Raw genomic sequence first — 27,326 nt, 5'->3', positions numbered from 1 at the left:
CCAGCATAGGGGCATTGCAGCCACTAGGCTCTAAAAGGAAGAGGAAGACTTCTTCTGGGTCCTTCAGAGGGGACCAACTCTGCTGATACCTTGGTTTCTTTATCCAACACCTTGCAACATTAATAATTTGTCATTTCTAGCCTCAGGTTTGAGGTCATGTGTGCCCACAGTTCTAGACAACGACTATAGGTGTCAACCCACAGGAATGCCTGCATTACTCTGACAAGAGTCCTCCACCTGGAGGACTCCAGTTGTCTGCCAGGTGACTGAGGCCACAGTACATAAGCTTCCCACCTGCCTCAGGGAACACACACTCTTTTGCCTTTTCTACTAGAAATGTCTCATCAAGAGATGGTGATCATGTGACCAGCTTCATCCATCAGAGGTTCACTATAGCTTTGCCTTGGGACAAAGAAACGGAATAAATTACACCATCAGTGGGCAGCACCCAAAAGGCATTCAGGGGCTCCATAGCCAGATCCGCCTAGGTCCTGGGCTACCAGGAGTCACCATATGGTCCCTGTTCCTTTCTTGCCTGGGAGTTAGGATTGCTACCCAACATTTCTAGTGTATTGGGGCTAGAGAGATTCTAGTGTAGTGGGTTTTTTTTTAAAAAAAGATTTATTTATTATATATAACTACACTATAACCGTCTTCAGACACACCAGAAAAGGGCATCAGATCTTATTAGAGATGGTTGTGAGCCACCATGTGTTTTGTGGGATTTGAACTCAGGACCTCTGGAAGAGCAGTCAGTGCTCCTAACCACTGAGCCATTTCTCCAGTTCTGAATCAGTGGTTTAAATCACAGACACAGAGGTTCAATTCCTAGCACCCATATCGTGGCTCACAACCATCTGTAACTCCAGTTCCAAGGGATCTGATATCCTCTTAGATTCTCTACAGCAACAACATACATGCACATGGTACACAGACACGCGTGCAGGCAGACATTTACACATAAAATCTTTTTTAAAAAAATAGATAAATATATAACTTTTTTAAAGGCTAAAAAAATTTTTTTTGTCTGTATTTCCTGAGGCTACCCTTACCTGGGCTTTGTCCACCCATGATTGAGACAGAGGTCTGTGTGTGACGTATTTAATGTACCATGCAGTCCCCAGAGAATATACCATTGCCACCACAAGAGAGGGACTGAGGGGACCCAGCCAGGGTGTGCATTTCAGCTGGATGGATCCAGTCCCTGATGATAGCTGACCCTTTCCCCGTTGCCTTCAGCCTGCCTTCTCCTCCATACCCTTCAGGAACGGAAGTTCTGAGCACGGCCAGTGGAAGACTGGGGGCGCCATGGAGACAGGACAAAGATGGGATGGGATGCAGTGGGAATAGGATGAGGATGGGTGGAATGAGATGGAGATGGTGGAGGTGTGATGGAGACAGGATGTGATGGGGGCCGAGCAAGGCTTTCCAGAGATCACCCGAGCTCTAAGGGATGAACAGGAGTCCAATCATCAAGACCTGGAGGTGGTTAGGAAGTAAGTAGGCACTTGGCTGTGGGCCAAGAATCTTCTGGAACTTCAGATGAATCAACCATCCTGGGTCTAATCTTATGTCTCAGCCCACATGGCCCCAGACAACCATTCTTCTGGTCCTATCTACGAACTCATCACAGGTCCTCAGAAAGTCTCCATAGGATACCTGGAGTGAGTGGGTCCTGGTGAAGGGGGTCTTCAGTGGGTGGCCTTGTATGCCCTGCTCCCTCCAGCTGTGTGGACCCTGTCCCACTTCTGGCCCTGTGTCCTTGTACATCTGTTCTGCCAGGGTCTGCTCCACAAGTGGATATAGTCACCCCTGCACATATCACACAGAGAGTGATGGCTGCCTTTCAGCTATCCCAGGCTGCTGGGAACATAGGCTCCCCTCAGTATCTCCAACCTGAAAGTGGGAGGAAGCTTGGCCCAGAGTGCTTGGAGGCTGGAGGCAGCCCGGAACCAAGGGAGTAGAAGAATAATAGGCTTGGGACCCAGTGTCCCAATTAGAGCTGGGTCCAGGCGTGTGCCAGCTGCCGAGGGGACAGATGGTTTGGGATCTGGGGATCATCCAGCTTTACTGTGCCAACTCAAGTCTGGGTAGGGTGCAGAGCAGGGGGTTCCAGGAGCCTTGGGTCTCACCACAGCTCACTGTTCATCAAATCCTTGCAACTTTAAGCACTTCATTCCCTTATGCTGACTGAGTCTGGCTCATTGTTTGGAACATGTTGGGGTGGGGGACATTAAACCAAGCTCTCTGCATCGGGCAAGGAGACAGATAAGGACACATCATGGACACATGGAATGGTCAAGAATGCGTAGGGTACTCAAAAAGGAGGCTAAAAGCTCTCCTGAGGGTGAGCTTGATATAAACCCACAAGGGGTGGACACTTGATATAAACCTTCATCTCAAAGGAATAGAGGATATACTTCTGCTGTGGGCCCCTTCTTTTCATGGTGGGAATCCCCAGAGACAGAGTTGCCCCCTCTCTTTCTCCCTTTCCTCCCCTCCTTCTCCCTCCCCCTCTTTCACTCTCGCTAGCAGACAAAATTTTTAAATTTAAATTTCTTACAGTAGCATCAGAAACACAGAGCACCCAAGAAAGCATTTAAAGAAAGCTGTGTGTGATCCAACCAGAAGCATCAGAAAGAAAACAAAGTAAGGTTTCATAATAACAGAGATGCCAACCTGGGAGAAGACAGGGCCCTGTGATCATCCCCATCCCACCCACGGTGACCTGTGCATTCGACACTTTCCCAATCCCAGCAGGCTTTGAAGTATGCATTTATAAATAGATAAATGGCTCCTAAAAGTTGCAGAGAGAAGCAAAGTATCCTGCCAAAATGGCAGAGTTGGATGTCATGGTGCTGGATCTGGGACTTCCTAGTGAGTCAGTCCAGCATGTATAGTTTTGAACATGGAGGATCAAGCAAAGCAGGCACCTAGGGGGTGCAGAAATAGCAGCTGGTAAGGTCAGGTAAAGGGAGGGTGACAAGGACATCTATTTGAGATACCAGGACATACTTTGTAAACTCATGCATGAGCATTCAGAGTCATCTGTAAGACCTCCTGTTATCCCATTTCATAGATGAGCTCAGAGAGTGAAAATCAATCACCTCAAGTCACCCAAGATTGGGATATTCACAGATCTAATTCAACAGTCTAGGTCTGGACCACAGAGGAAGGTCAGGAGTGATCAGGGAACAGCCACACAGATGGGCCAGCATTCTTCCTTAGAGGTGGGACCCTTTGAGAGGTAGGTATAGTGTGTCTGGGTTACCTGCACTGTTTTCCTCCTATCAGAATGGTGTGGGCTCCTGTGGCCCCTGTAGCTGGGTGGCACATAGCCCAGGTGGCTTCTGTCTACATCTTCTAGGTCTGGGAGGGAGGTGAGCTGTGAGAACTGTGAAGAAGAGGAGGAGGAGAAAAGAAGTAGAAGATGAAAGGGGACAGGGAGGGAGATGGGGAGGAGGAAGAACAGAACAGGATGGGTGAGGGGAAAGAAGAAGAAGAAGAAGAAGAAGAAGAAGAAGAAGAAGAAGAAGAAGAAGAAGAAGAAGAAGAAGAAGAAGCTGAGGGGAGGGCTGGAGCAATGACTCAGTGATTAAGAGCACTGACTGCTCTTCCAGAGGTCCTGAGTTCAGTTCCCAGCAACCACATGGTAGCTCACAACCACCTGTGATGGGATCCGATGCCCTCTTCTGGTGTGTCTGAAGACAGCTACAATGTACTCAATATACAATAAATAAATAAATATTTTTTAAAAAATAACAAAATAAGAGGAGGAAGAAGAGGAAGGAGGAGGAGGAGAAGAAGGAAGAGGAGGAGGAGGAGGAAGAAGCAACAGCTGCCTGTGAGCTAGTGAGCAAGGTAAGAGTGTGCCCCTTGCTGTGCACCTGAGCTCAGCCCCAGCTGGGGTGGTGAGTCAGCCACACCCTGATCACCAAGGCTAGTCTTTCACCTGTTCCCCAAGCTCAGGAAAGCAGGGCCATGAATTTACCTAGGAGAGCTCCAGTACCTGCATCATTTGCAAGTGTATTTATTTCTTCTCTCATTGGTGCTGTTACTGTAGGATTTGTCCCAAGAAAAGGTGCAAAGGACTAGACAGGGATGCCAGGCTTGAGACTCCACAGCAAGGAGTCATCTTACCAGGTGTCCCCAGGTGCCCTTACCCTTGCCCTCCGTGGACATGGTGAGAAGGACCCAGGGAGAAGTCCACAGGAGACTGAAACTCTGAGAAATATGTGGACTAGGGGTAGAGCAAAGGATGGAACAGAGGCAGAGATGGGAGAGGTCGGCCAGGAGTAATGCCTTCCCCACCCCCACATGGTCAGACCTCTTGGATTACCAGGGCAGCAGAGATTGGAAGTGAGCACCCCATTCATTAGGATACACAAGCACTGGATGGCTGTGTGGGAAGGGCTCCTGGGCCAGAGTTGCCTCTGATTTTCTACGTACACATGGGATGGTTCAAAATAGGGGGAAACTCCCAGTTTATGGGGTTGCAGTGAATTCAGAGTACACCCTCATTTGCAAAGCTGAGGCAGAGTGCTGGTGTGCGGGAGGCTGGCTGGGACCACCATCCCGTGCTTGTTGGTTCTAGACAGATGGCAATCCAACCTGCTGCCGGGCTCCTCTAGACGGTGAAGCACTGGGTGGGGGAAGGCAGCGCGGCTGGGCCCTCAGAGCATTCGTCTTGATCCCAGATCTCAATTAGCGTTGCTAGACCGCAGGGCGGCTTTATGGAGTGGAAAAAATCCATTAAGGATTTTAAAGCAAAGCTCAGGACATAATCACCTCATTGCCAGGGCTTCTACATGGGCTGCGGTCACCGCCAGCTCTCAGGAGGCCCTTGGCCTCCACCCACTTGGTTCAGGTGTGGGTTGTACTTTGGGGACTAAATGAGCCAGGCCCCTAGTAGCAGCCCCCACAGACTGGGCCACACTCACAAGGGCAATGTGCCTTTGGACCTGTTCCCTGCATAGGGATTTGGCCAGCCATCTCCAGTCCCCCACGGACGTAGCCTGGGACAGTTCAAACTGACACTGTCTTTCCCTTGCCCGACGGTCTGGCTGGGACACTGTTGTAGCCAGGTCCCCTCTGCTAGATCCCAGTTCTGCAACTATTAGTGGCCATCTAGCCTCTCTGGACCTCCACACTCCTGCCCGTGTCATAAAGGAAGAGAGGAAGAGGGGACTGCTAAGGAAACAGTGCGGTGACAGTGCAGTAAACAGCATGGTGACAGGCCTCCACATTTCTCATGCATTAGCTGTATCTTTACCAAGACTGTTTCTCCATCGCAGGCCTGGCTGCTGTGCAGGCTCTATCTGTCTTTGCCTCCAGGAAGCCCTCCCTGGTTACCTAGAGCAGCCTGGCAGTATGGAGCACACAGAAGGGATGGGGTTGGTAGATTTCCAAGGACCAGCCTTTTAAAAGGCAAGGCCCAAGTTGAGGCCCTATCACAGAAGGTCTCCCAGGGATTCCAGAAGCTTCTGACATAGCCCTGAGTCTGGTCAAGCTTTCCCTCCCTTCGTCTCTTTGCTGTGGGTTCACAGGCTTCAGCCCTTTCCTGCCTTGGTTCTGTCCACATCTTCATACCTCCATCTTTTCTTCAGGCTAGCCCTTCTCCTACCCACTCTGCCTGCCCTGGCTTTCCATCTAGGCCTGTGGAGTTAAAGTCCACCTGCTGCAGGAAGCTCCTAGCTCTCATCTTGTTAAAGAAGGGGGGGGGGATGGAGAGAGACGGGGACACTCACACGAGCGCTCTCTCTCTCTCTCACACACACACACATGCACATACAGAGTAGGTGTGCAACGTGAACTCACTCAGCTCAGTTCACTTTCCACACTCAGACCCTTCCTCCAGCTCCCATTGCACACGGTGCTGAGTCCCGGGGGGCCATGGCTCCTAGTGCTGGACTGAGTGGGGAGAGGAACTCACAGGGCCCTAGAGAGAGATGAAGTGCACTTGCCTGGAATTAATGGGGGGAAGCAGAGAGCTTCTCCCTAATTGCCCTCATTTCCAGTGTTTACAAGCCCTGATTTCCCCTGGCTCTGGGCTGCCTGTCTGTGGGGCCAAGGATGCAAAACCTCCAGGTTCTTTTGAGACCCTGGGCTTGAAGGCTCTCAGGTGTGCTCAGGCAGAAGGATGAGAACAAGTCTGCCTTGAGGGTGCCTTCCAGGACCCATGGGACCTGGAAGGCTTGAAGCAGAGATCGGCATCCCAGGGGCTTGGCCCTGGCTGAAGGTGTGGGGTGGGAGTGGGGAGACAGGAATATGGGAAGGTCCTCATGCTGGGTTCCTGTACTTCCTCTGCTAATGGCCAGATGACCGTGACTCTAAGGGTCGGGTCTAACTAAGAGGCAGTGTGTGCAGATGTGTCGTATATGCTGTTAAGTGCTGATCCCTGCTGTGAGTGAACTCAGAGGCTTCTCATAGTACAGGAAGGATGTCTGGTCAGCCTCCCAGATGCCGAGGGTCAACTTCACAGGCAGTAACTATCAGTGAGCTATATGCCAGCAGGGACCCAGTCCTCAGACTGCATATCACCATAACATTGCAGGGGGTGGGGGGAAGATGGAAGGACCTGTGACTGTCCTCTTCGTGACAAAGGGACTTTCCAACTGGATTTCAGGAGGAGTTTCTTGGTGGGAAAATTGGGCCTTGTTGTCTACCAGAGGCTGATTAACTACGGTCCCTGGAGTAGGAATCAGGAAGGGAAATGAGCAACCCTCATGTCCGATACCAGCCAGGACACTGAGGTTGTGAGCTGGGGATCACAGTTCTCTGCCTTCATCTGGCCAGGGCACGGGGGACCCAATCCTCCACCTTAAGAAGCAGATTGCCCCCAGAGCCCTAAGTTTTCAGAAACTTCACAGAGGAGTGCATCTGCTCACGCCTTGATTTCGGCCAGGGAAGGTGACCAGGGTTCTCCATAGACAGACTGGAGAAAGTAGATCGGGGGCTGTGTCTGTTTGTTTGTTCGGGGAGGCCCAGGGGATGGAACCTGGGGCCTCACACATCTTAGGCCCCCTCCAGTAGGAAGTGCTGTTTAACCTCCTGCGTTTGTGGTTGTTCCAGATGCTTGGGACAGGAAAACAACCCACCATCAAATCTCTTCAGAAAGAAGATGCCCTGGAACTTGGGGTGGGCCTCACTGGCCGCTGGCAGACCCTAAGGTACATGTATCCTCCAGGCAAAGAGCCAAGGAGATGCTGGCAGAGCCCCAGGCAGTTAGCGAAGACATGCCAGGCTCATTTTGCCCTAATCCCTATGGTAGGTGGTTTCAGAGGCTTGGGAGCTGGTAGGGACCGCGAAGCTCTCCTCTGCCTCCTGCTTGAGTGCTTCTGAAGACAGGTGGTCCTGACACCAGTGGGTAGCTACAAAACGACTGCCCTGATGGCCATGGGGTGCTTTGGGTTGTCACTGGAGATAGGGCTGTCTGAGCAGAAGATCCAGGGAGGCGGGCCGAACCCAGAACTCTGCACAGCCAAGGCATGTCAGCCACTTCTTTTCCCTACCACTTTACTCTCATGTGGCATCTCCTGGAGTCTTGTGTCTATTGTCACCAGGCATTCCTGGAGGGCAGGGACATACTGGCACCTGTGTGTTGTCTCCTGTCCCACGAAATTCAGTGAGCACCCACTATAGCCCAGGCCCCGTACTGCAGGACTTGTGAGTCAGGGGTCTCTCTTGAGGGGTGCTCAAGCCTGGATGGTGATGGTGTGGAAATGTAAGTATCAGTGGGTACGGTAAGCAAAACAGCTGTGGGGATGTTGGGGAGACACAAGCAGCTGATGGGGCATGCAGAAATGGTGATGGTTCTGCAGTAGGAGAAGGGAGAAGTGGGGTCTTTCTGTGGAAACTGTGGCAGTGTTGAGAACACATAGGTACTGAGCCAGGGAGGAAAGGGAATGTTCCAGGGGTCAGGCCAATGGGGTGTGTCAGATGAACAGGAGAGGTGGGGGGAAGTTGCAGGGTACAGGAGCGCATCCCAGGCCCTCACAGGAGTTAAGATTTGGGTGTGTGGATAGCTGAGAGATAAGGAAAAGGCTCCAGGGAGAGGGACCCGGGCAGCTTTATGTCTTAAAACCTGGCCCTGGCCTCCCCCCAGAAGTCTGAAAGTACCGTTACTGGAGGCGCCTGGCTGGCCCTGTTGTAAAGAGCAATGTGGGGAAGGGGTAGGCCCTGGGCTCCATCAGAGCAGGAGGTCCAAGCAGGCCCAGCTCCTTCCTGGGCTGTCTGCTGCATCTCCCGACAAGTTGTCTAAAACTGTTCTTGATTAGAAACAGAACACCGAGCGACAGAATTCAAATGGCCCGTCAGTCCATCTCTTCTCGGGATTAGCTGCCGGGAACTAATGATTTTTATTAATGCCACTGGTTGTCACAAGTCTGATTACAATGACCACAGCCCACAGTCTCTCCTGAGGCCCGAAGGAACATTAATCACACCCGATGATTACTTCTGAATGCTGATGGGCTGAGCTCCGAGCCCACGGCCAAAGGCAGAGGCTAGAAGCAATGGATGAATACCAATTTGGCCACAAATGAGCTGCCTCTCCTTCTTGGGACCTGGACTCATTTCACCTTTTGGACCCATACCACCACTCGCGCTAGAGAAAATATTGTGTTCTCTGGTGTGTAAGAGTTGTGGTTTCTGAGAGGTCATGTGGCTTCCTAAAGGTCACATAGCATGTTGGTGCTCAGCTGTAAAAATCTGAAAACCCTGGGTGTGGTGGTTTGAATGTACTTGGCCCACAAGGAGTGGCATATTAGGAGGTGTGGCCTTGTTGGAGTAGGTGTGGCCTTGTTAGAGGAGGTATGTCACTGTGGGGGTGGGCTTTGAGACCCTCCTCCTGGCTGCCTGGGATGCCAATCCTCTCCTGGTTGCCTTCAGATGAAGATGTAGAACTCTCAGCTCCCCCTGCACCATGCCTGCCTCCACACTGCCATGCTTCCTGCCATGACGATAATGGACTGACCCTCAGAACCTGTAAGTCAGCCCCAATTAAATGTTGTCCTTTATGAGACTTGCCTTGGTCATGGCATCTGTTCACAGCAAATAAAACCAAAACTAAGACACTGGGTCACATTTCATCTTCCTCTGGGCTGATTGCAATGAGAAGTTTGGTTTCTTTAAAAAAAAAATCAAAACCCACAGTTATGCGAATTATGTTTTTGCTTTAAATCCCAGGTGTGGGATATGGGGCTGCTTCAGATTGTCCACAGCCGCTGACTGTGATTGTGTTGTGTTCTAGAAGGGCTGTGATTCTTGTCAGCTGCAGATAGTTTATTTTGGAGTGCTGAGGACTATTGATATAAATGTGAGCACCCCAAGAGGGCCTGTGGTGGCTGCTCTCTCTGCTGATAATCCTGGTGGTCCCTCCTCCTCCTCCTCCTCCTGCTGCTGCTACTGCTGCTGCTGCTGCTGCTGCTGATGATGATGATGATGATGATGATAATGATGATAGGTTTGCTATTGCTGGATTGCTGATTGGAGATAGTCTGGCGATGAAGATTGTACTTGTCCCCATAGAACTCAACGCCCCTCATCAGCAGGAAGTAGTCTAAAGAGGTCCACACCCCCCTCCCCTCTAACCTCTTTCTCTCCTACTGAGTGTTGGGGGTTGGAAGGGATTGGCGTGGATAATGGTTTAAAAGGTGGTATATCATAGAGCCCAATAAAGCAGCACCCCAAAAGTGTGCCAACAGGCTGATTCTCCAGGAAGCAGAATAGGTAGAGAGGGTTCCCTCAAGGGAAAACAGGGCACAGAAAGAAAGGCAAGAGGAAGTGATGGGCATCCTCTGTATTATCCACCTAAGGGGACCACACATGATGACACCGATCTCAGGCCCATCTCCCCTGTACACTGTGTGGTTTGAAAATGGGAACGTCATATGATAGATACTTTGAGTCCCTCCTGGTACCCAGTCCTGGTCCATGAGCCTCAGGGAAGCCTGTGAGCAGCATCCCTACATAGTCTCTGCTTCAGTTCCTGCATTGAGCACCTGCCCAACTTCCCTCCAGGACCTTAACCTGTAAGCTGCTCCCAAGATGCTTTTGGTCATAGTGTTTATCACAGCAACAGAAGGCAAACTAGGACAGGCAGCCTGAGGGACTCAAGGAACTGATGCAGGGGCATTGCTGCTTGGTGGGCCAGACACAGGTAGGCAGAGGCTCAGAGAGGGGAGGTGTCAGAGTGGAATGTCCCAGGCTCAGAGCAACTGGATACTGGACCCTGGACAGACGGAGTCCAGCCTTGACCATAAGTACTGTTGAAAGGTGCTGGAAAATCTGAAACAGGGATCAGACCCAATGTCACCAGCTGTTGTCTGATAGGGGAGACAGAAACAGGAAGATGACAGAACCAGGGTGATGGTTAGAATCAGGCAGGCTTAAGTGACCTAGGTTTGAAATCATGGAGCCAATTGGACTCTGTAAGGCAAAAAAAAAAAAAAAAAAAAAAAAAACCAAAAAACAAACAAACAACAACAACAACAAAAAAAAAAAAAAACCCACCACGAAGCAGGGGGAAGGGCAGGAGATAGAGGAGGATCGGGCCATGGAGAAAGTCACACTACAGAGCAGGGGACCCAGGTGTGCTACCGAGCTGGTAAGATGTGTGGGTGCGTGTTGTTAAATGTATAAAGAAGACAGACAGGATCCAAAGCCCGAGCTGAGATCAGCCTTCAGCTGAGGGGCAGGGAGCCTGGGTGGAGGATGGGAGCAGGTGGGGGAGGCTGGCACACTCTGGTTTACACTCTCTGTGAGATTTGCATGTGTAATTCAGGTGGCCATGCTCCTGTGTAACGTTTCTTAAATTAAAAGGGAGAGGAGTTGAGAAGCTAGGAAGACGTAGCCAGGGCCCCCTTCCAGAAGAATCAAATCACTAAGGCTAACTCCATGAGGGGAGAAGACACGGTGACCTTGAGACACACTGCCGTGACCTTGAAGCAGATGGGAAGAGGTAATCCAGCCTGGAAGCCAGGAGCTTGGAAAGGGTGTGGAAGCGCAGATTGGTGAATCTTGGGGAGGTGGGAGCTGTGGGGTCCGGAGGAGCTGTGAGAATGTGGGGGGCTGCCACATGGGAAAGTAGGGAGTCAAGGCAGGAGAAGGCTCTGGCCTGGGGTTGGGAGGCATTCTTGGATTTGGGGTGGTTTGGGTGTAACTCATGGCTGTGTCTGAGAGTCGGTGTGGGCAGATGCTCTCTGTGTCATGCCCACAACAAACATAGGACACAGGAGACTTCCTGACTCTTTGAAATGGATACTATGTGGATAACAAAGCTTATAACCGGGCTCTGAGGGACACATTAGCTCACTCAGAATCAGAGGACATGAAGATGTAGGACTCGAACCCAGATAGCTAGGTTCCTGGCTTTCCCTGGGTAGCCCTTGCTGCTTCCACAGAGGGCCAAGGCTATCTCTGGTAGGTGACAAAGGTCTCTGACAGGTGACAAAGGCAGAGGTAGAAGCCCAGCCCAGCAACAAAGCTGTGGCCACGGCACCAGCCGGGTCCAGGAAACAAAATTTAGTTTAAATTGTAAATACAGCAGCAGAAGCCTTGGGCCGGTGGAGACCCCCAAAGCACAGAGGAAGGAGGCTGCAACCAGTCCTGCTTCCGGACCAGTCTCCCAGATCTCGGCTTAAGTGTCCCTGGCTGCCTGAGCTGAAATGCTCCTTGTCCCCACTCCTAGAATGACATAGCTCTTTCTCATGCCATCCCTCTGCTTCTCAGACGTCCAGCTCCTGTCTCCAGACCCTACACTAGCTATAAGGATCCGTGAAGCAACAAGACCCAGTCCTCTCCCTGAAGGAGCCTGAGGAGAGAGCAGAGCCTTGAACAAGACATTGGAGTCACACAGGAGGACTAACAGAAGGCAGAGTCGGGGTTCAACAGACATGGAAAGGCATTCCAGGTATAGAGAACAGCCTTGCAGAGGCACAGAGGTATCTGGTTGTAGCAGCAGCATACAGTCAGCCATGGTGGCTTATGGTGTCTGGGTACACTATGACAATGAGTCTAGACTTAACTTTTGCAAGGTCAGGCCAAAGTGGAAGGTATTGTCTTGAGAGCCTCCAGTGTTCAGGCTGTACCATGGATCATGGGGGAGTGTTCCAGAATGACCCCTGAGGTCCAACTCCTCTTGGTTTCAGGGTGTGTGGTGCCCAAACCCAGATTCAGGTTGCCTGGTCCTGAGCTCTCTCCTAGAACGCATGGGTTCTAAGTCCTATGTCCAGGATGCAGATTAGTGAGGTTTACGATACATTGGCACAAACTGCCTGGGGACAGACTGAGTGTGTGTAAGCTGGTAGGAGGTGCTGGTGTCCCAGAGGAAGCACCATCAAAGCTAAGGCCTCAACTTTCTGGAACAAAGCAGGGCAGGGGCAGAAGCCAGGAGGAGCTGCAGAGGTGAGAAAGGGCCAGGACGTGGGAGGGCCTTTATGGTGGGAACGTGGGGGCAGCTGATGGACCAGAAAGGCGGGCTACAGAGCGTGGGATGTCCCAGAGGGGAAGGGCAAAGAAGTACTTTATAGTTCTGTTCTGCACAATATTGGGTTAGGTGAAGGGGGAGGTTTTTCACCACCAAATGGATGAACCTTGTAGACATGGTGCCTTTGGGTCACAGGTCACACAAAGTCTTACAGCCAAGGCAACGTTTGTTCAAAACATATCCTCCTGCCTCCTGCTCGGGACAGACCACAGAGCTCCACACAGAGACCAACACAAAGCCAGTCTGGTGCCCTGGCCACAGTGCTCATTAATACATATGGGTTCTAGCAACTTCCTTTGCTATCTGTGTCACACTGCTAACAGCACAGCATGTGGCCGTGTCGTGGCATGAGATCTGGGCAGCAGCCTGGCAAGGCACAACTTATTCTGTTTCCTAACAGAGAGGTGGGATCTGCTCAGGTGCACAAGGAGCCAGGGTTACCTGTGCCTGTCACCTGGATGGCCTTGCATAACAGCTGCTTACTAAGAGCTGTCACCACCAACTTTGTTGGCCTTTCGGACCTTCCCAGTGATGGAGGACACAGGCCAAGCCAGCACTTTGCAGCCCCTGTTCTGTTTCCCTACAATGCTAGGAATACAGGCATTTGGTACCCCTCCCAACTTCTACACCTCTGATCACAGGTCCAGGAAGGTTCTGGCACCTCAGTCACTAACCAAGGTCACAGGGAACCAAATAGGAGATGAGCCCATTCACACCTCAGCCCTAGCCTTCCCTCGGCACCCTGCTATGAGAGGCCAGATTTGACAGCAGGGTGAAAACTAGCCCCTTTGAGTCCCCTTGGCCCTGCCCACCCTTGGAGCTCTAACCTCAGACCTGGGACATCGAGAGTCTTGACAGTGCTCAGAATCCTCAGTGAAGTGACTGTTCTGAGGAGCAGAGGCAAGAACCAGAAGGCGCAGTGACCCTAATTGCTTCTAGGCTTTTATTGTGTGTGGTGTTCTCTCCGCACATCTACAGGGCTAATTGGCAGGCGAGCGGAGCTTGCCAGAAGCAGCTCTTCCCTCTAAGTGACTGATCTCAAGGAGATCAGAAAGCTGGGAGCGACCTTCTGAAGACACTCTGAGCAGGCTTGGTGGCAGATGAGAGGTGGCAAAGAGATTTATGACTTGGGGCTACCAGCTGAGGCACTGGAGGCTTGACTCTGAGGTAAGTTGCCTAGGTCAAGGGGATTGGGCCCTCACTTTACAATGACAGTTAGAGCACATTGCAGGCTAATAGCCTCTGGGCATATGAATTTCTAATTCTTTGCTATGTAGCCTAACTCCAGGGAATCACCAGCCGAGTGTCCACATTCTGCACTGGGCCCCAGTCAAGGAAATGGCAAATGAACAGGAGTGGGCTATAGACGATTCTGTCCTTAGGTTCATATTCTCAAAGGACCAGAGAAGAGAACCCAAATTCCTCCCTACCCAGAACCCCTCATGTTCTTCCCAGATCCTGCAGATATAAATGTATTCATACACAATTACATACATACACATCACACACACACATACATACACACAAACATACATACACACTCACACATACACATGCACATACATACATGCATTCATGCCTTTATACATAATATATGCAGGCATGATACATGCATGCATACATAATACATACATAATACATACATACACACATGCTTACATACATAGCATCCATGTCTAGCAGCTATCTCAGGCCCTCTTGCACATCTCAGGGTCTTTTGCATATCATTTGAATACTGCCTCAGTCCTCCTCAATAGGTTTCTCTCTACTTCCCTGACTACCAGCTACCATGGAGAATAGCAACCATGAAGAAGGCTCCAGGATGGACCCAGCTCTCCCCTTTCTCTTGGTTCAGTCCTGTTACCCACAGCTCATCCACAAATTCTGTATCTCAGAGATCCAGGGACCAGATGTCCTCAGGACTGTGCATTGACAGATCCCTGCCTAGGAAATAATGCACGGTCGGGGCTCCTATGCCGTGGGCATTGTGCTGCTGGGGTTTATGGGAGCTCAGGTTACCCCCTCACCAGGTTCCCTGCTACAGGCTCAATCAACCACTGCTCCTGATCTCTGGCAACAGTTGAACGAGACTAAATATTTACTAGAAAGACAGGTGTCCTTAGAACAAAGCAGGGGCCAAGGGACAGGCAAGAAAGTTCAAGGGACAATAGAGGGAGATAAGATGTCTTTATAGTATCTAGGTGTCGGTTGCTCTTTCTGGGTCTCTTTAGCTACTGCCACTAGCTAAGCAGCCAGCAGGGTCCCTTCCACCGTGGTCCTCATCAGGGGAAAACACTGATGGAGCATTCTATGAGGAAGCAGCTAGGAAAGAGGGCAGCCATAGGATCCCCACACTGGACAGAGTCACCTGTGTCTCAGACCCTGCCAATCATTCTGCTCCGGTGTACCAGGGCAGGGCTTGGCTCCACAAGAAAGGGGGCGGGGTCTGTGTACCAGGGCAGGGCTCCAAGGACAGGGGGCGGGGTCTGTGCTATGGAGGCTGAACTAAGAGTCTCTGGGAAGGGCAATGAGGCTAAGCATCCTGTGTCCCTCACCTTTATCACAAGCGCTGCCATTCCCCATGGCAAGGAGAGATCAAGGCAGGACCTTTGGACCCAACAGGGCAGGTTCCAGCATTAAGTACCTCTTGCTGAGGAGGATTAGCCTCTGGGGTAGGTGGGGGCGGGGCGGCTGGAGGATGACTCAATTAGCTCTGGTGAGTGGTTTTTATTGCACATTTGTGAGACAGGATAAGAGAAAAATGCCCCACTCATCCACATTTCAAATCAAGAAGGGAAAACAGGCCCTGCATTTGAATAACTGAAGAGGCCAATTGAGATGAGAGAGGGAAAAAACGAGTGGTCAGCAGCAGAGAGAGGCAGGTGGAGGAGAGGCAGGCAACCCACACAGGGGCCATCTGCAGCCTTCGGGAACTCAGCAGTACATCAAGAGGCCCCCAGGTGACCCATCTCCCCACACAAGCCAGGGGGTGGCTTCTATTACCTATCCTGACCCCTTGGCATAGTTCCGGGTGGGGAGTCTCCAGGGCAGGGCCCAAGAAAAGCTGAGACGGGGAGGAAGGAGATCCAGGAAGAAAGGCCCTGAGCTCTTTGTCCCTTCCAAATGTCTGTTGCCCAGAGTCAGATGCATTTCCTGGAAGAGATAGGCTCAGCCAGGGGTTGTCATGTTGTCTCTAACCAAGAGTTCAGTGGGTGATACCCACATGGAGAAGCTGGCCCTACCCCATCCCACAAGCGGGACATTCACTTAGTCTACTGGACGCAGTCAAGGTCTGTCCATCCCACCATGGCCCTGAGACTGACTTCCCACCGAAACTGTGAGAAGGATTTGTTTCCTAGGACTAGGGAAGGTTTTTCTGAGTGTCAAAGAAAACACTTGGTTGTTGAGACATGATCTCATGTAGCCCAGGCTAGCCTTAGATTTACTTTGTAGCTGAGGATGACCTTAAACTCCTCCTGTCTCTACCTCCAGAGCACTGGGATCCAGCCCAGGGCTTCATGCATACTGAACAAGTACTCCTGGGTGGTCCACAACTCCTGTTCTGCAAGTTCACTTTGAGCAGAGAGAGAGAGAGAGAGAATGAGAGGTGGGAGTGGGGAGGGGGAGATGCTGGGCACTGCTGCAGTGAAGGTACCAAGAGGAAGAGTGGTCACTAAGCTTCATGATGACAAGTACTGATCTTGGGCTGCACCTGGCTTGACTCCGGAGCCTCTCTCTTCCTAAACACACAGTTGCTGCAGATGTGAAGTGATCAAGTTCCTGCCCCTTCTCCCCTTGTGAACACAAGGGACATCCTCTATATCCTCACCACCCCCAGCCTCGTCCCCACTGTCCCTGTTCCTTACATCTTCACTCCCAGAGCCTCTGCCTCTTAACTCTCTCTGCCCTCTTAAAGGAGGGTCCCAGGCAGACAGCATCAGCCCATTCCACATATGGATAAACAGAGGCCAAGGGAACATTCTCAATGGTCATAAGGACTCTGGGCTCCTACCTCCTAGGTCTCACTAGAAAGCTTGTATGAAGAGGTGTCTCACACAAATGCCTTTGTCTCAGATTCATGTCCAGAATGTCTGCACTCTGCCCAAAGCCTCGAGGTCTTGGGGGACCCAGGAATATTTAGCCACGAAAAATAACTCCAGTTTTCTCAGTCTGCATAGGCTGGCATTAAACACCTTCGCTGACTAAGGACACTGAGCCACGGATCATTTCTGCTGCGGGTGAATGTAAAGTTGTGCTGGAGGGTGACCTTTAAGCCACAGCCCTCTCTTTACTCAGCAGGCTGGCCAGCTCTCCAAAGCCCAGCCACTGCCTCCAAGGCTTGTACTTAATGCACGACTTAAGAGTGGACGATTCCAGTTCCAGGACCGGGATCATGGGGTCCTGGCACTGAATCCAGGGTTGGAGCCAGAGAGCTCACAGGAGTTCTGAGGGAGCAAGTTGGGTGAGAGATACGACATCCGATAAGGTCCTAGAGTGGCCCCTCTGCAGTGTCTACACTGGAGAGAGAAGAGCTTGCTCAGCATGAGGTAGCAAGACCACCAGAGTACAGACAGCCTTTCAGCTCACCCCAGTCCTCTCTTCTGCCGTTTGGGAGCCTGCCTGGGAAGAGTCTTCTAACTTCTCCAAGGTCTTCAGATGTTTGCCGGTCTCCATTGTTCATCTTGGACATTGTCTACCGGGGTTGGGGTTGTTTCTACCTGTTGTAGTGACTCCGAACTTGACTTTGCTCGTTGCTGTAGTAAGGAAGGGAATGATTATCTGGATCACAGTTCTAGGGCACAGTCCCTCATGCTGATGAAGGTATGGTGGCAAGTGCCTGAAGCAGCTGGTCACACTGCATCCGCGGTCAGAACCGGAGTGAGATGAACAGATGCTCAGCAGTCCTGGACCCCAGCCCACCACGCAACACGGCTCACTGTTTAGATGGGTCTTCCCTCCTTAGTTAACATAATCTAGAAACCTCCTCACAGGCATACCCAGGCTTGTCTGTCTCCTAGGTGAATCTCGACCCTGTTAAGTTGTTGATATGAACCATCACACTTGCTGACCTCTGCATCCACCACTTAAGACACCTCTATCAAGACAAAGTGTTGGAAAAGGTCCCCTTGGAGGTTCAGAGCCAAGGTGTGCTACTAAGAGAGCAATGGAGCTAATGCTAGAGGTTTTTTTGGGGGGGGGGGGGGAAAGCAAAAGGCCATCTCAGAGTGGGGACATGAGAGACAGAGACAACAGAGGGAGGCAAAATGAGCAAGACAGATCTGGGGTGTCAGGGACTTTTCAAAGGGGGCATGTGCTGTTGGGCAACTCAGTGCGCCTGGCGGTGGCGCGGGCGGGCCTCTCGGAAAGACAAGTTGGCAGAATGCACCAGATTTACGACAACCTCCCCCTCCTCCCCATAGGGAAAGTGGCATGGGTAGGCCTGCCTTCAGGGAGTTGTGGCAAAGACAGGAGTGGGTAGATGAATCGGAGAGGGGAAGAAGAAGATGGTATAAGGCCAGGGTCCTCTGCAGAGAGGCAGCTCTCTTCCCACTATTTGACCTTGCAGGCTGTCCAGGAAAGCAAAGAAATTCTGCAATCTGAGGTGTGTGGTCTGTGCTTGAATGCTGTGAGCCTTCAATGGACTAGTGGCGTTTGCTTTGGCCTGTCTGCCATTAGCAAGAGAGGCATAGGCCTCAGGATAGGCCAGCATCCCTGACCGTGGCAGCCACGCCACAGCTAGAAACTAAGAAACTGAGCATGTTTCTGTGAGTCACAAGGCTGTTTAGTATACAGCCCTCCTGCTTCAAGGGCTGAACAATGTAGTGGAGGTGCATGTGGGCGAAAGGAAGGGTCCTTCCTCCTCAGTGGGCAGTTAAGGTTAACGAACGGTACAGTAGTGAACTAGGGTGCACCCCTGGGCAGAATTCACCCTCTGTACCACCAGCCAGGCAGGCGATGCCCCATCCAAGGCCTCTTTGAAGACTGCACTCACAGCAGCATTAGGATCTGGTGTGCTCACAGTGGAGTGTGAGTGGAGTCAGATTCTTTATTCGTGAGAACGGCCAGCGAAATGTCCTCTCAATCTGAAAGGGACAAGCAAGCTGTCATTGCTACTGTAGGGTCTTGCTTTGATTTTCAGGTGTCCTTTACAAAGCCTGCCTGGCCATGGCCTGGCCCCCTCTGACGCCATGGCATCTCTGAATCCTCAGCTTCCATCCAGCACCGTGGGTGTATATGAGTAACCTTGGTGAATGGGCACCAAAGAAAAGAACACAGTCCCAAACCTGCATTATACAGGAAGCCAACTGGCTAACATGAAGCCACTGTTCCCAGAGACAGTAGTTTGTGAATTGACAGTGGCTTCTGAAGTGAGCTGGGCCCCAGATCTGCCCTCAGCATGAACCTTATCCCATACAATGGAGTTGTGTAAGGCTGTGGACCAGCCTCTGTCTACCGTACTGGTTGGACTCTGAAGAAAGAAGCAGCAACAGGGGGAGGAACTGCTTCCGGGGCATTTTCCTGACCAGGTAGGGTTGGAGTGAAAGTTGGAACCAAGGAGAAGAGGCCCATGGGAGAATTATTGCTGGCCAACTAGCCTGTGTGGGAGTGCACATGTACGTGTGCCGTGAGCACGTGAATGCTCATGTGTGAGCACGTGAATGCTCATGTTCACTGGGCTTTGTTGTAGATCTATGATGTGCTGAGAAATGCTGTCCCTGGAGGCCCAGGGTTTCATCAGAAGATAAGAGCCATCACTGCAGAAGCTGAGGCAAGAGGACAACCACAGGTTCAAAGCCAGCCTGAGCTACATCACAGGTTCTAGTACAGCCTGGATTACAATGTCAACCGAAGGCTTATATAATAATTCCATAGAATAGAAGGCAGCCATGTAGAAGGCATGCCCCTCCCTGGCTGCAGCCCTGAGGGTTATGTACAAAGCACACTTCCCCTCCAGGCATGACCCGGGCTGCCACACCCTCCTGTCTCTGGTACCAAGAGCTGCTGCTAATCCTAAGGGTCCTTGATAACAAGCTGAGTTAGAGCCTTTTTTTTTTTTTTTTTAATCCATGAGAAGATGGAGTTGCAGAGGGACCAAGGGCTTTGTCAAGTTCACAGAGCAAAGGTACACTGGCTGCAGGAGCGAGCCCCTGCTGGAAATTTAGCTAAGATGAGAATCACCTGATCTTCATCACGCATGTCACATGCAAAGACTGGACATTGTATGGGAGCTTGGAGTTGGGGCAGGTGGACTGGGACCGTCAGAGGGGCTGGGCCCCTGATGTGCAGAACCAGCCAGAGAAGAGAGACCAGGGGCCAACCCTTAGATGACGGTGAACAGGCAGCCAGGGAGGTGTGGGTGGGGCACGGGCATCTTGGGTACTTCTAGTAGGAGCCATGTTCTCAGCCCTATCCTCAGCCCAAACCTCAACCCCAGCTCTCATTCAGCCCCAGTTCAGGCATTTTTTTCTCAGCTGACCAGTGGAATGCCTCTCTCCCAGGCCCAGGCCCCTTCTTACAGCCACATCCCTGGTCCAAACACTCCTGAAAAGCCCCTACACCGTCCTTTCTGCCCCACCAGCTTGACTGGATCCAGCTGTAGAAATTTTCAGCTCTTCCACAGCAAAGAAAACCAATCACAGCTCCTTTCTCTGAGTTTCACTGAGTATCATCCCAGGCCCCTCAGGCTTGCCCACAACACCCACACCAGCACCCACAGAGCCCATCAGCACTAATGGTTGGGGGAAGATGCTGTGTGTCCAGGGACAAGGCACAGAAAGCCAGGGAGGCAGAAAGCCCAAGCTGACAGCCTTTTGGGGCTCCCAATGCATGATGGGTCACACACTTTTACATCAGTCTCCTTGGACCTGGCTCAGCACCCAGTGCAGATCCTGCTAAAACAGTCTTTTCCAGGTGAGCCTTGAAAGTCACTGGAGTCAGAAAACTGGAGACTGAGACCCAGAACAGCCTCTATCATTTTAGGGATCAGTAGCTATCCCCCCAGTAGTGCAGATCCTCAGCCAAACTTGTCCCACTGACCCCTCAGAACAGGAAGGAACCACCCTTCTCCTCCCAAAGGCCTGGGCTTCTTGCCACTCAGTAGAAACTGCACTTCAGCCTCAGCAACACTTCTGCAAAAGGGGACAGGACTGTGATGCTGGGAAGTGACCAGGAATCGTGAAAGACAGAAAGGACATTAAGCAGGCACAGACATTGGCCCCCTCCCCAGGAGGTGAATCCTTATACAGACATAACCATAGGAAGTCACCCTTGCCTCCCACTGAGTTCCTTTCATCCCAGGGCCACAGGCAACTTCTTCCCCAGGGAGCAATACCCCACTCCTTACCTGTACAAGATGGTGGCCACTGTCCATCAGAAAGGGAAGGCTGACTCTCTAAGCTAGTCCAGGCGGTCCAGGGCCAGGCCACGCTCCTAAGGCACGCACATCTCATGCTGGGGCACACATGTCCAAGTGCTTGTGGGGGTGTTCAAACCCCAGGTCAGATATTCCTTGAGGTCATTGGCCACCAGCCCACCCAAGGGGGCCACTTCCCCAGAGCAGGGCTCCACAGCCAGGAGGGGCCACTGTCATCTGTGTAAGTGTCAGGCACTGTGTTCAGACACCAGCTATGCTGGCCGCTCTCTGGCTGAGGCTGGGTTTATTTTTAGAGCCCGGCCCTTCCCCAGACGCCAGGATCCCAGCTGAAATTTCCAGCCACTCAAACTAGCCCATTATAGGCAGAGCTGTCCCTGATTTGGGAATGTTCTAGAAGGAAGAAGAGACCTTAGAAGATTTGGTCCTGTAAAAACTGAGGGCTGGACCTGAGTCCCAAGGTTCTTGGGATGATAGAGGTTCATCTGATGACAGGTTAGCAAAGCAAATCCTGGCATGAACTGAGGCTGGATGCTCCCTTCCAGGGGCTGCCTCAGTTTCTTCGGTACTCCTCAAAGGTGAAGCCGACCAGACCCACCTGTCTGGAGCAGGTTGGGTTGAAGTCACCAGCAATTCCTATTCTTTACTTTCCCCACATGGGGTCACACAGGGGCCCCATCACACACATCATAGCCCCTCTTGCACACATCACAGAAAGTGCCGGACGACCTTCAGTAAACCAAGAGATAGTAGGATTACCCTCCGGTACACTAACTCCAGACTCCTACGCTACGATCGCTCCAGAAAGACACATGGAAATCAAGGTCTGGAAGGACAAGGAACTTGTCCAGGGCCCTACCAAATGGGGGCAGCACGGGACTCCCAATGAGAGAAACTCGCTCATCTTTGCAAACTGAACGCAGCAAACTCTGGTCCTCGCTGCGGTAGCGAGGTGTACTAGCTGCAGGCACTTGAACCTGAGCTGAGGAAGCCGATCTTTATGGCCTGCCCACTGCCCTTCTGGGCAGGTATTGCTCCAGGGTTTCGGAAGTCTATTGTCTTCCTTTACTATCTGCCCCAGAACTTCCAGACTGACACCAGTGCCTCTGTACTTTGAGACTAGCTTGTGTTCTCAGAGCCCAGAGGGCTGGCGTCTGGAATTCTTGATCTCTGCCCTCCCGCTACCCTGTTGGAGAAAGAGAAGTTTGATTGACAGACGCTGTAGGCAGCTGGGGATACTGGCAGAGAGCCTCTCCCACCATGGAGCTATATATCAGCCCATTCCAGCCTTGGAACAGGAATGGGGGCGCCCCTTCACTCTCCCCCAATTCCTCAACCATGCTGTGCATTCCAGGATGGCTCGCAAGGCTCGGCTAAAGGACTACTCCTGGTCTGTCTTTGAGAGATACCTGAGGAGGTGGTGACCTGTCCTCCTCCTCTCACTCTGGAGGAGCCAGGAGAAGCCATTGCGCACCCAGCCTGCCCTGTGGGAGTTGCTGTCCTAATTTCACTCACGCTGCTCCCCACAATAGGGGACTAGTCCCCAAGACAGGAGCACAGCCTCAATGGGCCCCAAAGGTCTGTAATTCTTGTTTAGGGACAGGCTCTCCCAGGTGAGGGGTTATGAAATGACGGGCTCCCCATGATGTCACACTTCAAGGCCATTTCAAATTGTTTTCTAAAAATTATTTAATATCCCGAGGAATGTGGTGAGGGGGTAAAGCAGATTACAGGCTGTAAATATAGAATGATTTCAATTTTGTCTAAGGCGTATATTTATAGTCGGATACGGGGAAAGGAAGAGACAGCCCCCGGCACCAGCCTGGTGGGAGTGCTGTACCAGGATCTTTCCTTTTCCTGCTGAGGTTTCGTGTGTCTTCCTTATTTCACCCTGAGGAGGGCTTGTTCAAGGATTCATAAAAGAACACCTGAAACATTTTAAAGGGGTCTTCTCTATATTGCGGCCTTTAGGTTACCATCCATCCCTAGTGTCTTGATGCAGAGGACTCTGTCAGGAGCTCTTGCTGGTAGTTGATAGGAATGGTAGCCATGGCAACCACAGTGACCTCTGACCTCCAGAAGACTTGACTCCTGAAGTCACCCCTAGTCACCTGATTTCATCCCGGCAAGGAGCAGCTCCTGAGGCCTCTGCCTCTGACCCCAGGATACAGGCACAAGTCGTCCCTGACTCAGTGACCTCAGAAATGTGACAGCCAGGCTTCACTGTAACTGGTAGAGAAGGGGTAGCCTTGGGAAACCCCTGGAGATAAATGGGAGGGCAGGGCACTTGGAACCAGGGTCTTCGGGGGGAAAGATTTGGTGCTGTCACAGTGAATGTGTGCCGGGAGGAAACCAGTATCTCTGAGGCCACTCAGGTCAGCTCTAGAGGGAGGTGGGTGGGGCAATCTTGATGGACAGACTGACGGACAGACATCCAAAGATGGCTGTTAAAGAGGAAAGGCAGGGCCAGCCATGGCAAGTGGGAGCTGGCTCTGGAGATATTCAGGCCTGACCGAGTGTGACACAGGCAGGTAACTGTCCTCTCTGACCTCAGTTTCCCCATCTGTTCAGCGAGGGTTCAGACTACAGGACCTCTGAGGTCACGTGTGGCTGACTGTATGAGGCAGGCTAGGGCTCCACTGTCAGGAGTCCACAGCAGCCCTGGCAGGGAGTTAGATATTAGGGGGAGTTTCATAAAGTGTCTGTGTGTGAGGGGGGTGGGAGGGAGAGAGGGAGGGAGGGAGGGAGTGAGGGAGGAAAAGGGAGAGACAGAGAGACAGAGAGAGCATACCATCTGAGAGGGATGGTGGGAAAAGCCAGAGCTGAGCCTTCAGAGAGCATTCCCAGACTTTCCTCAGTTTGGGGAAGCTGGCGAGAAGTGTCACATTCCATAATTTATTTACCATTAGTCAACATGGCACACATGATATACTTACCATTAGTCAACATGGCACATGTGACATACTTACCATTAGTCAACATAGCACACGTGACAAGCATGAGTCAGGTACTACTTAGGGTCATACTAGGGGAATGCTTGTAGGTACAGTGCTGGTAACTTTCTAACTCTCTGTCCTGGGTGAAGCTGCCAGGAGGCGGGGGGCCTGATCTCTTCAGGCTGTGGGTGCTGGCTTTCTGGGGGCATGCCTGAGTTCTAACTCTCCTCAGTGCGGTGGGGTCTGGCCATGCTGTGGTTCTCTTTGTATGTGTTTGTGGGACCCCCATACTGCCTACCATACTGCATGGTTCCTATCTCCACCGTGCTCTGTTTGTCAGGTGCTTCCTGGGGACTGGTGTCCTCTGGGCTGGGGACACAGTGACACAGTGACTGAGAGTAACGGCCATGCTGTGTTCTCACTGAGCATTTCTCAGGCTCATCCAGCTTTCTTTTTAAAAAATTATCTATTTGGGTTTTGTTTTGTTTTGTTTTCGAGACAGGATCTCTCTACGTAGTCCTGGCTGTCCTGGAACGCGCTCCGTAGACCAGGCTGGCCTTGAACTCAATGTTTATTTATTTGTAACAGTGACAAATTGGCAGTTTAAAAAAAGAAAGAGATTTATTTCTTTATATTTCATGGGTATGGGTGTTTTGCTGAATGCATAACTATACACCTCGTGTGTGCCTGGTGTCCTCAGAGGTCGGGTGTCGGATCCCCTGGAAGAGGAGTCACAGCCACCGCGTGTGTGCTGGGAACTGAACCCAGGGGCTCTGGAAGAGCAGCCAGTCTCCTATCCACTGAACGGTCTCTCCAGGCTCAGCTCTTGTTTTTGTACAATACTTTTGGTGACTGTATAATTCCGGCCTGATGAATTCTGTTTTTCATTTCAAACCTCTCAGCACGTTCCGCGGCTGGTGTTTTTGTTCTCATTGCTTCTGCTGAGAAGTCTCCCACATGCACGCTTACCGTGTTTCCCTGCACGCCGTGTGACTTGCTTTCTCCTACTGCCTCCTCCTCTTCTTCCTCCTCTCCCTCCTCCTCCTTGTCTTCCTTTTCTTCTGATAGGCCTTGCTTTCTCTGGCTTCTTTTTTGCTCCTTTCTTCATCTTTAAAATAAAAACAAATTTATTCATTTTTATTTTATGTGTGTGGATATTTTACATATCCACATGTTTGTTTATTCACCATGTAGGTGTTTGGTTAGAAGAAGGTTTGGAATTCTCCAGAGTCATAGATGGTTGTGAGCTGTCACGTGGGTGCTGGGAATCAAATCTGGTGCTCGAAGTGCTGTGCCATTTCTCCAGCTCCTCAGATGCTATCTTTACATTCAGTTTTGACAGTTTCAATATGACATGATATGTGAGTGTGAATATGTGTGTGTGTGCATGTGAGGTATGTGTGTATTTGTGTGTATGTATGTGTGTGTATGCATGTGTGGTGTGTGTGTATTTGTGTGTGTGTATGTGTGTGTATGCATGTGTGGTGTGTGTGTATTTGTGTGTATGTATGTGTGTATATATGTGTGTATGTATTCCTGTATGTGTGTGTGTTCGGTGTGTGTGTATCATTAGTGATATGTATCACACAGGGGCCCCATCAGTTTTACAGACTTATCAGGAGTTTGTATCTATCCCCCACTAATCAAATTAATGTTCAGTCTTACTTCTTCAAGGGTTTTCTTCTGCAATCTAAGTCTTCACACTACCAACTACACACAGATTATCCAATGTTGTTTTTCAGCTCTGTCTCTGTCTCTCTCTCTCCCTGTGTGTGTGTAATAAACAAACAAACAAACAAACAAACAAAGCTAACCTCTGTAGACAACACCTGAGGCTGACTACATTCCTGGCACGATTGTGCCCATGTGTGGACCCAGTGAGCACCTTCAGGAACTGTCTCTGGGTGCCATTCATGTCTGTGTATTTATTTACGTGAGACGGGATATCTTGCTGCCCTGGGGCTCAATGATGCAGTTGGACTGGCTGACCAGGGAACCCCAAGGGTTCGGCAAGCACGTTCCCCACGGAAGCCAGGTCTCTGCCTTTCAGTCTTTATCTCTGGCAGTTCCGCACTTGCAGGGTTTTTATCGAGCCATCGTGGAGTCTCGTGTACCTCGGGCTGCTTCTCTGTGGCCACTTGTCACATGGGGAATGGCTCACCGTGAGTGAACATATACTTTCCGTGAGTGTCAACCAAGGCAGACACTTTATGCACATTTCCTAGTCTTTACTGCCCCAGAATCCTGCAGGAGGCCACTTTACAGTTTCTTGTCATCCCCTCCCCCTGCCCCACGCACACAGCATGGTTTCTAAGTGTCCCCAACATTGTTTCTGATGCCCTTATGGTGTTAAGGCTTAGTGTGCAGATATTTCATAGACTGCTCTTTAACCGAGGACAGTTGTTCGTATGGTTAAACTGAGGGTGCAGGGTTGGAGGAGGAGGAAGATGAGGTTGAGGTGACTACATACCATCAATGGGACATGTCTCTGTTGCTGCAGGCTATGTGACGTTATAAAGCAGCTGTTGGTCCCTGCCCCCCGAAAGTTCACTTCTCTCATCTGTCTACCCTGTAGTCTTTGGGGGAGAGCCATCATGTTCCTCACCCACTTCTGGAGGGAAGCCCTTCCCAGATCCTTTTAGTATGGAGCAGCTACGAGGTTGCCTTGGAAACCCTTAGCCTGGGAAATTTGAATTCTCTCCCCATTTACTTGTGGCTTGTGTAGGTGTGGGCACACGGGCACTTGCCCGATGCTTACCTGACACACATGGGCATCAGTACTTTACCTTATGGCTCACACGAGTCCATCATCCTTGGCAGCTCTTTCATTGGCTTGTGTGCCCTGCATCCTCTCTTACTTCCTGACACACAAATGCTCTAGGCTCACATTGTGTTTCCTGTCTCAGGCCTGGAATTGGCCAAGGTGCCCTGAAAGGACAGTAGAAGGTTAGACATTGGTACTTGGTCCATGGGCTTCTCTAGTATATCTACTGCCTTTAGGTGGTTGTAGTTGGCAAAGCTAAGGAATGTGGGTGCATATGTGTGCTTGTTCATGAATGTACAAGAGTGTGTGTGCAAGTGCATGTGTACATGTGGATGGCTATACATGCATGCTCACACACTAGTGGAAGCCACTAGTTCCAGGGACCTTCCTGTCTCTACCTCTGCAGCACTAGGCTTATTGATGTACATGACCACACTGGCCTTTAACACGAGTTCTGGTAATCCAAACTCAGATCCTCCTGCTAGCTGGGCAAGCAACGTACCCATCAAGCCACCTCCCCAACCCCATCATCTTCTACCAACTATCACAGTAGCGCAGGGAATGTGTCACAGGCAAAGAAAGTCTCCGGTTCTTCAGTTCTCCAGTCTCCACCCTCCACTCCGTCTCTTAGCAAAGACCACTTGGTTTAAGATTCTGTCCCTTCCCTGTGTGCAGCAGGGCTTTTGCCTTGTTCTCCGAAGCCTGCTAGCCTGGTGCCTCGCTTGCTTCCTCCTGACAGCTCATCCCTTTTTATGGCCGAATGATACT

At 51.1% G+C, this 27,326-nt stretch overlaps 1 protein-coding gene across 5 annotated transcripts in view; it reads right to left on the bottom strand.

The window, feature by feature from the left end:
* SHISAL1 (shisa like 1) overlaps positions 1 to 21,092 on the bottom strand; it is a gene marked incomplete at its 3' end in the record, with an annotated part of 110,764 nt that extends 89,672 nt beyond the window's left edge. For all 5 annotated transcript variants that reach the window (XM_080939532.1, XM_080939535.1, XM_080939531.1 and 2 more), the window contains exon 1: positions 20,832 to 21,092. Coding sequence is in view for 1 of the 5 variants with exons in the window: in XM_080939533.1 (XP_080795659.1) it covers positions 20,832 to 20,937 (106 nt within the window). The remainder of the gene's footprint in view (positions 1 to 20,831) is intronic.
* Between the last annotated feature and the right edge of the window lie 6,234 nt (positions 21,093 to 27,326).

This window comes from Micromys minutus (genome assembly GCF_963924665.1).
Source record: "Micromys minutus genome assembly, chromosome: 27".
NCBI classification, from domain to species: domain Eukaryota; kingdom Metazoa; phylum Chordata; class Mammalia; order Rodentia; family Muridae; genus Micromys; species Micromys minutus.
This window is presented reverse-complemented; position numbering and strand designations above follow the sequence as displayed.